This window comes from Macaca fascicularis, chromosome 20 (assembly GCF_037993035.2).
Source record: "Macaca fascicularis isolate 582-1 chromosome 20, T2T-MFA8v1.1".
Lineage (NCBI taxonomy): Eukaryota > Metazoa > Chordata > Mammalia > Primates > Cercopithecidae > Macaca > Macaca fascicularis.
In genome coordinates this window covers 83,336,827-83,349,289 of record NC_088394.1, presented here as the reverse complement: position 1 = coordinate 83,349,289, position 12,463 = coordinate 83,336,827, and the positions used below count along the sequence as shown (strand labels likewise).

The 12,463-nt window shown below is 47.7% G+C and overlaps 1 protein-coding gene across 5 annotated transcripts in view; it reads left to right on the top strand.

Annotated features, from left to right (window-relative positions):
* ZCCHC14 (zinc finger CCHC-type containing 14) overlaps window positions 1–12,463 on the top strand; it is an 89,610-nt gene that overhangs the window by 30,143 nt on the left and 47,004 nt on the right. For all 5 annotated transcript variants that reach the window (XR_012428647.1, XM_065537552.2, XM_005592737.5 and 2 more), the window contains exon 2: window positions 3,709–3,832. Coding sequence is in view for 3 of the 5 variants with exons in the window: in XM_065537552.2 (XP_065393624.1) it covers window positions 3,709–3,832 (124 nt within the window). In the remaining 2 variants the exon portion in view is untranslated. The remainder of the gene's footprint in view (window positions 1–3,708; window positions 3,833–12,463) is intronic.

Here is a 12,463-nt window from a genome sequence, read left to right as displayed (position 1 = left end):
TAGCTGGAATTACAGGCACCCGCCACCACGCCCGGCTAATTTTTGTATTTTTAGTGGAGACGAGGTTTCATTCACCATGTTGGCCAAGCTGGTCTCTAACTCCTGACCTCAGGTGATCCACCCGCCTCGGCCTCTCAAAGTGCTGGGATTACAGGCATGAGCCACTGTGCCCAGCCAAGACTCCGTCTCTTAAAAAAGAGAAAAGGCAGCTCTCTTTCCCTTCTTAGAACCAGGACTTAGAATGTATATCAAAGTAGCTAAAAGAATGTGGAGGTTCATGCATTAGGCATCAGGCCAAATTGAATGGACTCTGCTGTGGTTATATTTCTTTTGTTTTTTTTGAGATAGGGTCTCGCTATCACCCAGGCTGGAGTGCAGTGGTATGATCATACCTCACTGCAGCTTCAAACTCCTGGGCTCAAGTGATTCTCCTACCTTAGCCTCCCAAGTAACTGGGACTTGCAGGCACACGCCATGACTCCCAGCTAATTTTTGTGTTTTTGTAGAAATGGGGTCTCAATATGTTGCCTAGGCTGACCTTGAATTCGTGGCCTCAAGTGATCCTCCTGCATTGGCCTCCCAAAGTGCTGGAGGTAAACAGGTGTGAATCACTGCACCTGGCTATGTTTCTTTTTCCTTTTTCTTTTTTTTGAGACAGAGTTTCACTCTTGTTGCCCAGGCTGGAGTGCAATGGCACAATCTTGGCTCACTGCAACCTCCAGCTCCTGGGTTCAGTGATTCTCCTGCTTCAGCCTCCCCAGTAGCTGAGATTACAGGCGTGCGCCACCACGCCTGGCTAGTTTTGTATTTTTAGTAGAGATGGGTTTCACCATGTTGGTCAGGCTGGTCTCCAACTCCTGACCTCAGGTGATCCGCCTGCCTTGGCCTCCCAAAGTGCTGGGATTACAGGTGTGAGCCAGTAAACCTGGTCTCGGCTGTGTGTTTGTTTCATTCCTTTCCTTTCCTTTCCCCTTCCTTCCTTCCTTCCTTCCTTCCTTCCTTCCTTCCTTCCTTCCGTCCGTCCGTCCGTCCGTCCGTCCCTCCCTCCCTCCTTCGTTCCTTTCCTTCCTTTCCTTCCTTTCCTTCCTTTCCTTCCTTTCCTTCTTGTCTCACTCTGTCACCCAGGCTGGAGTGCGGTGGTGCGATCTCGGCTCACTGCAAGCTCCATGTCCCAGGTTCACACCGTTCTCCTGCCTCAGCCTCCTGAGTAGCTGGGACTACAGGCGTCCTCCACCATGCCCAGCTAATTTTTTGTATTTTTGGTAGAGACAGGGTTTCACCGTGTTAGCCAGGTTGGTCTCGATCTCCTGACCTCATGATCCACCCGCCTCGGCCTCCCAAAGTGCTGGGATTACAGGCGTGAGCCACCGCGCCCAGCCTTGGCTGTGTTTCTTATACAGTTAACATGTTAACTTCCTGAGTTGTCTTGCAAAGTAATATTTACTGTTTGGAACTAAAAATCTCTTTATGTAAGGTTTGCATCGTACTTGTATTGTTCTTTTATCTTGTTTAATGGGAAAGGAGTTCATTTCTGGGATCTCTAACCATTGAATAATGAAGGAGACTTTGTTAAATCAGAAAGAAATCACCCAATTTAAATTACAAATGTAAGTAATTCACAAAATTTAGTTTTCTTGATAACATGTTAGTAATGTTATCCAAAGAATTGACTTTCTGGAGTAGTTACTGCATGGCTAGGACTTTTTTTTTTTTTTTTTTCTTTTAATTTTTAAAAAATTTAAATAGAGACAGGGTCTCGCTGTGTTACCCAGGCCAGTATCAAACTCCTAGCTTCAAGCAGTCCTCCTGCCTCAGCCTCCCAAAGTGCTGGGATTACAGCCATGAGCCGCTGCACCCGGCCTTATTTTCTCGAGTTATATAAACTTCCCAATTATGTAGCCCTGTGACGAGTTGCTTTTCTTGGAAGGCATCTGTTGAGCCGCGTGGGATCTGTTAGTCCCTCTCCCTGCATGAACAGCCCAGGAGGGCTTCCTGCTGGGGGGCAGGGGATCTCACTGTGGACTTGGGTGTGGCCCGTGTAGCTCACTGTCTGTGGGATACAGCAGGTGCTGGTCCTGCAGGAGTGGCGGCAGTCTCCACCCTTTCCTCCCAACTCCAGCCTCCGCCTCCACTTTCATCCTGTCTGAGGTCGAGGCCACGCCTACCTGGCCAGCCCTCTGCAGAGAGAGTGCTGGGATCTGTGCTTGCCAGTGAACTTAGGGGATGTCTTGGTCAACTGCCACCTACCGTCCAGGTATGAGATGAAAGAACAAGCAGGGGCTGGAGAGGTCAGGCCATCTTCCAGGTTGCTTGTGCCGTGCACTTTCCCATACTGTGAATGCAGCATTGCTTATCAGCTCTTTTGATGAACTTTAAGATCTTACGCCTCTCTCTTATATCCTCCGAAATTTTGAAATACATTGAGACCGTAAAGAAGTTACAGCATTGGCCATTTTTATTTTTCTAAATCCTATAAGTTATAAATGTGTTTTGGCTGTGAAATTTTAAAATATTGATGGAGGGGAGAATGAAAATTACTGCTACCCTCCTCCTCTTGCCCCTCTGGGCCCCTTCCAGCTTATTCCACATTCACACCATCACTGAACCCAGGAAGCAGGAGGGGTGGGATGAGCCTGGCTGGCCCTTAGCTTGTTTCTGGGCTTGGTGTGTGTTGGGAGCACTGGTGGTCAGGAGGGCCTCCCCCACCCACAGCTCGGGGGCGGCCGTCATCTGCAGGTACACTGTCTGCTTAGCAGATCTCTGTCGATGGGGACTGAGGGTGTGCCCCTCTTTCCCTATCACAGACACTCCTGCAGTGGGCACACCCTGTCAGGGCTTTTTCTCACGTGTGAGTACGTTGTATGATGAATTCCTAGAAATGGAATTGGGATGTAATTTTAGGATATGCTTTTTCAAACTGTACCCCAAATAGACCCAGTTGTATTCTGTTCTTTGCTGTTGTTTTTAGAGCATTTTATGATTTAAGATTTATAGGAGGAGAATGTTAAGTCCTGCTGTTTATTTCATTTGATAGGGAACTATTTGATTTGAAGAAATGTGAAAATAAAAGTTTGCCACAAATAAAAATATATATTTCACATCACCTTGGCTAACATAGTTTCTTTTTTTTTTTTTTTCTTTTTTCTTGGAGATGGAGTCTTACTCTTTTGCCCGGGCTGGAGTGTAGTGTCACCATCTTGGCTCACTGCAACCCCTGCCTCCTGGGTTCAAGTGATCCTCCCACGTCAGCCTCCCAGGTAGCTGGGACTACAGGCAGTTGGCACCACGCCCAGCTAATTTTTGTATTTTTAGTAGAAGTGGGGTTTCACCATGTTGGCCAGGCTGGTCTTGAACTCCTGGGCTCAAGAGATCCACCCGCCTCAGCCTCCCAAAATGCTGGGATTACAAGTGTGAGCCACCACACCTGGCCTCTTTGGCTACCATAGTTTCTGTGCACCCTGATGAACCCCAGCCACAAGACGTAAGCTCCCATGTTTGGCTCAGGTTATCTGAGCTCTTTTGCATTTTCAGTGGAGAGTAGTAGGTGAAATTTTCATCTTTCTTGGAGAAAGCTTATTATTATAGTAGTATGTGTTTTGTAGAAAAATGGAAACCAAGGTAATTATGAAAGACTTAATTAACAAATAAAATTGTCCCCTTATTAACTCCGTGGAAGAAAATAAGATGATTCTGTTTCTGTTCCTTCAGATCACTCCAAGAACCGAGGCTCCTGTCAGCAGTGTCAGTAATAGTTTGGAGAATGCCCTGCACACATCAGCACATTCCACGGAGGAGTCGCTGCCCAAGAGGCCCTTAGGAAAACACAGCAAAGGTGAGTGCATGTGAGGGCTTTAGGAGGACGTCTGACGGATGGAGGATGGGCACACCCCAGATCCCCGTGAGGGCATTGTTAAATGCTTTCAGATCTTTCATAAATGCTAATCTTATGTGTATTTTTCTAAATTCTATAAGTAATACATGAATATACTTTGTCTTAAAAAATCTCAAATATTGATGTTTATTAAGGAGAAGTCCAGACGTCGTATCTCATGCCTGTAATCCCAGCACTTTGGGAGGCTGAGGCGGGCAGATCACTTGAGGTCAGGAGTTCGAGACCTGCCTGGGCAACATGGTAAAACCCCGTCTCTACTAAAAATACAAAAATTAAGCTGGGCACGGTGACTCACGCCTGTAATCCCAGCACTTTGGGAAACCGAGGCAGGCTGATCACCTGAAGTTGGGAGTTTGAGACCAGCCTGACCAACAGGAAGAAACCCCATCTCTACTAAAAATAAAAAATTAGCCGGGCATGGTGGCACATGCCTGTAATCCCAGCTACTCGGGAATCTGAGACAGGCGAATTGCTTGAATCTGGGAGGTGGAGGTCATGGTAAGCTGAGATCACGCCATTGCACTCCAGCCTGGGCAACAAGAGCAAAACTCCGTGTCAAGAAAAAATCAGCCAGGCCTGGTGGTGCACACCTGTAATCCCAGCTGCTTGGGAGGCTGAGGCAGGAGAATTAGCTGAGTGTGGTGGCACCTGCCTGTAATCCCAGCTACTCAGGAGGCTGAGGCAGGAGAATCGCTTGAACCTGGAAGGCGGGAGGTTGCAGTGAGCCGAGATCATGCCACTGCACTCCAGTCTGGGTGGTAGAGTGAGATTCCATCTCAAAAAAAAAAAAAAAAAGGGTGGGAGGAATAAGTTTTACACCCTCCTCCCCCCTCCACGTGGAAATCAGCCTTAACCACTAGAGCAGTGTTGTCCTGAAGCGCTCTCTGTGGTGACGGAGTGTTTTCTGCCTGTACCAAGTTGGTCGTCACCGGCCGCACGTGCCTTCTGCGCACTTGAAACATGGCTAATGTGACTGGCTACCAGAGTCTTTATTTTTCTTTAATGTACACGTGGACAGCTCAGTGTGGGTGGTGAGGCGCGGCCTGAGCCCCTGTGGCTCTGCCCGCCAGCCTCTGCAGTGTTACGATCAGCTGCAAAGTTGGTAACCATGCCATGGTAGTGGAGGCTTTGGGGAGGGGAGAGTAAGGTAGTTTGTAGGACTGGATGGACCAGATAATGCATTCCCAGTAAAATAAATGCTTGTGTGGTTTGCAGAATCATCCCTAGTGGGGAGAGAGAGACAAGGATGGCGCTTTTCACTGGGGTCACTTGTCTTGAGCCCCGATGGCTTGGAGGCACCGAGGCCGGCTGTGTCCATATCTGCTGGCCTCTGTTCTCCCTGTGTTATTTACAAAGATGTTTGTCTTCTAGCAGGTGCACCACGTGAGGCCCGGAGCTGCACTCGCCTGCCCCGTGCGCTCTCCCCCTTGTCCCCATCCCTGGTGTGGCGCTTCCTGCCTTCCATAGGCTTTATGACTGCTTTGTTTCTAAAGTCCCGTTCTGACAAAGCCATCGAGAGCCACCTGTCTCTGATTTAGATCCTAACTCTGGAAGGACCTATTTCCCCGGCAGCTGCAGCCTGTGTTGATGTATGTGATGAGCATGGTATGGTATGGAGACAGTAACTCCTTACTGCAGCCCTGCGAGGGCACCTGTCCCCACTTGACCCTTGTAGCAACCCTCTGAGGTCACAACAGTCTTTGTCTTATCCACTGCTCTTGGGAGAGTCTGTGGCTGTTAGTTGAGCGTCTTCACCACAGCCTCATCCTAGAGGTGTCGCAGTGCTCCAACCCTGGAGTGGACACTTGGCATTGGAATTGCAGGGAGTCCCTCCGCTGTAGAAAGGGCTCCTCCTCTTCCTTCCCTACGTCATCCCAGGAGAAAGGCCTGCCGTGGAGTGCTGCTTCCTTTGTCCCCAGACAGTCCAGCCTAGGAACCTGTGCCCTGCACACCCTGTGAATCTTAAGGGATGGACTCTTCAGTGCTTTTTCTTCAAGACATAATTGTTGACATCCCCATTCTTTGTTTTTTCCGTATAATTTCAAAATAGCGAGTATCTGTCATTGTCTTGTCCGCATGCTTTGGTGCTCAGAGAGACAGAGGGTGAGCTGACTCTCATGTGAGCTGTGGCAAAGCCTGCGTAGGCCGGCGGGTCGGCTCTGAGGCCACGAGTGGCCATTCTCAAACCCCACAGTGCTTAAAATACCGCCGTGAGCAGAAGCTCTTGATTACCTGCAGCACTCTGCGCTCATTGGTCAGAGAGAGTCATGGTTTCTCTTGTCTAGAAATTGGCAAGCGAGTTAACTTGGTTTTCTTAGTCACTCTTCATGTGAATCCTTTTTAATCTGTTGGGTGCAGGTTATTGCTCTTCAGAAAGTTTAAAGTCACTCTAAGTTGTATAGTTTTATTACTATAATGTTTTCTCTCTGTCTTTTCTGTATCCTACTTCTGTTTTGTTTTTTCTCTGCTTCTTCAGAAACCTTATAGTGATACAGTTTAACTTACAGACTGGTCAGGCACTTTAAACATTTCCTAGTATATAAAAGCTCAGGAAACAACAGTCCACGCACATGACTAACTTACATAACAGATACTGACTTACATCATCTTCCTAACAGCCCTGTGAGGGTTGATTATACCTATTTAATTCTAACTGATCCCATGTGGTGATTTTTACCCCATTTTACAGATGGGAGAACTGAGTCACAGATAAGACCTTTTCCTGAGGTCAGCTGGGATTCAAAGCCAGAGCTCATGCTCTTAACCCTGTGGCCGGCTGAAGAAAATAGCAAAGGAAAAGAAAGATGGGACTGTGCTGAAAGTGGAAAACACACAGTTATATGGGCAGTGCCTACAAGTACACATTAACGAGTGAAATCATTCGTTTTTTTCCTGACCTATTTATTGTGAACGTTTTCCAGTTCAGGAGTAGAGATTGTAGCCTAGTAAACCCCGTACCCGGTGCCTGGCTGCAGCTCCAGGTCACTGTGTGTGGCTTCTGAGTCCCCTGCCCTTGTGGATGTGGCTGAGAACTGCAGGGCACTCTCCAAGCGTTCCAGTCCCCGTGTTGATGATTTACTGAAACCTAGGGAAGCTGTCGGAATGTACAAGCTAAGATGGAAACTGCTTTTACTAATACTCTCAACAAAGTAAGTTCTGTAACTTTGGACTTTGAGGAATTACAATTTTTTAAAGTTTTCTTTTTGTGAGACAGTGAAGGAGGTATACTTTGATTCAACTTCTTCTCAACCTTTTTTACCAGTAGTTCTCAACCTTTTTGGTCTTAGGACCCTTTGCACTCTTAAAAATTAGAGGTTCCAAAGAATCCATGTTTATGTGGGTCATATCTATAGGTAGTTACCATATTATCAGTTACAACTCAGCTTTTTTAAAATTGTGGGGTTTTTTTATTTTAACCTAAATGAATGTTTTCCATTGTGCGCCCCTGGCGTTTGTGTTTGCTATGCCATACAAACTTCAAAGTCTTGTACTTTCGGTAAAGAAAAAAAAATCTATCGCAACCAATTAGAACATGAATTCTAAGAAGACAAGAATTCACCTAAAATCTAAATTCTAAAATGCCCTCAGTCTATGGCCTTTCCTGGGTTGTGCTGGGATTCCAGTGTGCAGCTGGAATCAAGCCTTGATAGTTTCGATTTCTTTATTGGCTCTTTATCCAACATTTTATTATGAGGACTTTGAAACACACAGTAAAGTTCAAGAAGTTTCACAGTGAGTACCCTCCACCTAGATTAGACAGTTTCATTTTACTGCATAGATGCTTTTCAAGTCACATTGGGGGTTGCAAGTTGAAAATACCATAAGTTGCAATGCACCAAATATACCACACCTGCTAAACATCATGGCTTAGCCTAGCCTAGCCTACGTTAAATGTGCTCAGAACACTGCATTAGCCTACAGGTGGGCAGAATTATCTGACACACAACCTACTTTAAAGTGTTGAATCTCTCATGTAATCTATTGAGTCTGTACTGAAAGTGGAAACGGAATGGTTGTATGGGCACTCAAAGCAGTTTCTTCTGAATGCATGTTGCTTTTGCACTGTTGTAAAGTTGAAAAATCATTAACTCCAGCCTTCTTCAGTCAGGGACCATCTGTACTATTTTTAAGCTGGTTGCCTGTAGCATTCCTCAGCCAGGGATTCTGATTTGAGCCCTAGGGCACAGAGAATCATTTGAGTGACTGTTTTCTCAATTTCCCTAAAGAAAATGTGATTAGAGACATAGGAGTAAAGTTCTTCATCGTGTAAGAGCTGTAGGACAATAGGACTTTGCTCCCTCTATGAGCCCCCCAGTTAAGAGAAGCAACAGGAATGCAGTACACATCTTTACCTTTTCAGGCTCCACTCCGAATTAATGTTGAGCCGCTCCATGTGACACAGAAGCCTCTTGTCACTGCGTTGTTCAGTGGGGTGCCGAGGCCAGCTCATGGTATATCCTGAGAGCCTGCTGTTCACTTTCCAAGATTTTTTTTTTTTTTTGAGACAGAGTTTCACTCTTGTTGCCCAGGCTGCAGTGCAATGGCGCGATCCCGGCTCACCACAACCTCCACCTCCCGGGTTCAAGCATTTCTCCTGCCTCAGCCTTCCGAGTAGCTGGGATTACAGGCATGTGCCACCACGCCCCGCCAAGTTTGTATTTTTAGTAGAGATGGGTTTCTCCATGTTGGAGAAACCTCAGGTGATCCACCTGCCTCGGTCTCCCACAGTGCTGGGATTATAGACGTGAGCCTCCACGCCTGGCCTCCAGGATTTTTTAAAGCCCACTGATGTTGCATTGGTGGCTGATGGTGGCATGTCGTCAACCATGGCGGGACATTTATGCTTTGTGGATCGGCAGATGACACAGATCAGGGGCTTCCCTGTCCTCACCAGTTGTCAGCCGTTTACCAGGCATCATAAGTGCAGCTCTGCCCCATCCTGTATGTGTACTTATCCCATGGATCCAGCTATGTGTGCTCTGCACCGTGTAAGACAGGCCTAGGATTTTTGCATATATTTTAAGAAAGTAAAAGGAAAAAGATGATAGTCTTTTATATTGTCCATATTATTTACTATTTCCACTGCTCTTCATTTTATCCTGAAAATTGGAATTTCCATCTGGTCTCATTTCCCGTCAGCCTGAAAAACTTCCTTTCACATTTCTTTCAGTGCAGTTCTGCTGACAGTGGATTTTAGTTTTCATTTATCTGAAAATATCTTTGTTTTGCCTTCATTCTGGCTAATTATGGAATTCTTCATTGAGAGTTTTTGTTTTAACTTTAACAATGTCAATTTGCTATATTCTGGCTCTTGTTTTCCTAATGAAAAGTCCTCTAGCATTTGTGTCGCCGTATGCCATGGGCCATTTTTCTCTGGCTGCTTTGAAGATTTTCTCTTTATCTTTGGTTTGGAATGGTTTGTCTATGATGTGCCTTGGTGTAATTTTATTTCTTATTTACTGAACTGCTTGTGTCTGAGCTTATGCTTTTCACTACAACATTAACGTTTCAGGCAGTATTAGAGTATTCTTTCTTCCTCATTCTCCTCCTCTTCTCCATCTGAGAGTCTAGTTTTGATGTATGAGAAACCTTTGGTCTTGCCCCACAAATCTGAGCTGAAACTCAGTTCATTTTTCAAATTCTTTTCTCTCTGTCCCTCAGACGGGACATTTTCTTTTTATCTGTCTTCAAGCTCTTGTACCCTTCTGTCATTTTCAGTCTGCTGGAACACCAAGCTAATGGATGTTTTCATACCAGACACTGTATTTTTAGTTTTAGAATTTCTATATGGTTCTTTTTTATAATTTCTGTTTCTCTGTGGAGTTTCTATCCATTCACTTATTGTGAGCATTTTTGTTTTTACATCTTTGAACATCATTATAATAGCTGCTTTCAAATCCTGGTCTGCCAGTTTCAGCATGGGGGTCACTTAGGGCTGGCGTCCATTCATCGCACTTTCTCGAGTATTCCTCACGTTTCCCTGTTGTTATGAATGTCTAATTTTAGATTATGCCGTTGTGCGTGATTATAGTTTCCAGCTTTTCTTGTGTTCTGAAGAGTGTTGTTTCTCTCTTGCAACAGGCAATATTGTTTGGACAAGGTCGAGGCTTCTGCTGCTGGGGTGGGCAGCAGATGGAGGTGCCTTAGTCCTTAGACTGCACCAGCTGTGTGAAGCCGGCCCTCCACCCGTGGCTGGGGCAGCAGGTGTATGGTGGGCACGTGCAGAGCCTGGGCTTTGTCTGGGAGGCTCTCCTTGGTGGGCAGCTGTGCTCATCCCAGCCCTATCCCCTCTTCCCAGGGCCGGGCACTGACGGGGGCACTGACGGGGCCTGCCCTCGGGTGAAAGGCACAAACCTGCACCCTCCCGTATTCTGCGGCCTTCCTCCAGGTTCTGCCTGCTCTCACTAGTCTCCAGTGACTTCAGAGGGGTGTTTTGTTCTGTGAATACATTTTTTCCTAGGATTTTTCTTTGTTATTTGTGGAATAGGAGCTGTTGCCATGACTGGGGCCCAGCAGGCCCAGGTCATGCCACATGCCCTTAGTTGGGCTCTGCGTGAGTGCCACTCGCTCCCAAGCATGGCTTTGTCCCCCAGGAGCCCCCACTTCCTTCCAGCAGGTGGCTTTGCTGGAGGTTGTCACAGGTCAGGACTCCATTTCCAGCTTGTTCAGACGCCAATCTGCCCCTCTCTTCTGCCTCCCCTCCCAGGCTGGGTCCACTCCTCTGTTGAGGGAGACAGGTGCTTGGCATCCTCTTCTGTGTTCAGTCTTCTCTCCTTTCTCAGGGCCCCCGAGGTATCTCCACTTGGGCGTGGGCACACGTGTGCACTTGGGCCGCCTGAGCCCTCCTCCCTGTCACCACACAGCCACGCTGCCGGAAGGCATGGGGCTTCACTGTTTCTTTCACTTCAGCACCTGCACCACTCACCCCAGCCTCAGCATCTGCACCTCCCTGAAGCTGTTCTCACGGAGGGTCATGAGGGGCTCTTCAGTTGACAAGCAAGGTAGGTGCTTTCAGAGCTCACTACCTTTTCCTGGCATTTGTGACTGCCCCGCCCCAAACTCCATCCTCCCTTGGCTGCTTCTGTTTTTTTTAAAATTGTGAAACGTCATCCCTGTGAAGCCGGTGGGCTCCATTAAATCGGTTTCCTGAGAACACCCTTGCCTGGCTTTCGCCTTGCCTCTGTTTCCTTTGAAATTCCCTCTTCTCGTGTCCCTCAAAGGCTAGTGGTTCTGATAGCGCTCTTCTGTACCCTGCTTTACGCTTTCCCTGAGCCATCTTACCTGAGCCTGTTCTGCAGCCACTGTCCCTCTCTCCGTAGCTTTCAGCTCTGAGTTCAGCTGAGACGCAGACTCCAAGTCCTTGTCAGCCACTGGTAACGTGAATATTTTCACCCATGCAGCCAGTGGGTACACAGTTGCCTGCCCAGCATGGAGCTGCCAGCTCCTGCATGCCCTCGACATGGTTCCAATATTTGTGATTGATCCCAGCAATCGAGTGCTTAGAGCAGAAACCTGGAAGTCCAAGGCAGCTTCTCTCCCACGTGGTGGCTCTGGCCCTGCGAGGCTGTCACCGTTTCTTCCCCATCATCTGGGCCTCCATCTTATCTGTCACTTCATGCGTCCCTCTGTCTTTGGCCTTGCCCCTCTTCAGACTGTCTGTCTAGCAGGGACCAGTCCAGTACACCCTGCGTCACTGCACGCCCCTGCTTACGGCTTGTCCGTGGTGGCTCAAGGACGCTGCAGTCAGCCCACACTTGCCCAGCCCTGCGCCGTGCAGGGAGAGCCGGGATTCCTTTTGCTCAGGCGAGGACATGCGGCTTTGAGGGGTGAAATAACTGCCCAGGCTCATGAGCTAGAAAGTATCACATTTCAAACCAAGACATCTGAATGCAGCGGACCTGCAGGATTTCTTTTCCATGTTCACTGTGGCGTCACCAGCCAGGGAGCTGCTCCCTCTGTGTGACCTTCCTTCCCCATATCAGCTTCTGACACTCCCCTTCCGCTCCGAGGCAGACAGCACTGTCCTGCTCCCGGGCCCTGACTGCAGCATCCCTCTGCCCAGAATAGACCCTGCCCTTGAAGCCTAGCGCAGCGTCACTTCTTTGAACCTTTTCATTTTTATATCACTTATGGCTGGCGCTGCGCTTAGAGCATACTAATGCCGAGCAGAATGTTTACCTTAATATGTAAATAAGTGACATTCCTAGGGCCCCTAAATTCAAGTGCCACATCACTAATCATTAAAAATGGAAATTTGGGCGCGGTGGCTCACGCCTATAATCCCAGCACTTCGGGAGGCCGAGTTGAGTGGATCACCTGAGGTCAGGAGTTTGAGACCAGCCTGACCAACATGGTGAAACCCCATCTCTACTTAAAATATAAAAATTAGCCAGGTGTGGGAGCCCACGTGCCTGTAATATCAGCCACTTGGGAGGCCGAGACAGGAGAGTTGCTTGAATCCGGGAGGTGACGGTTGTAGTGAGCCAGGATCACACCATTGCGCTCCAGCCTGGGCAACAAGAGCAAAATTCTATCTCAAAAAAAAAGGCTGGGCGCGGTGTCTCACGCCTG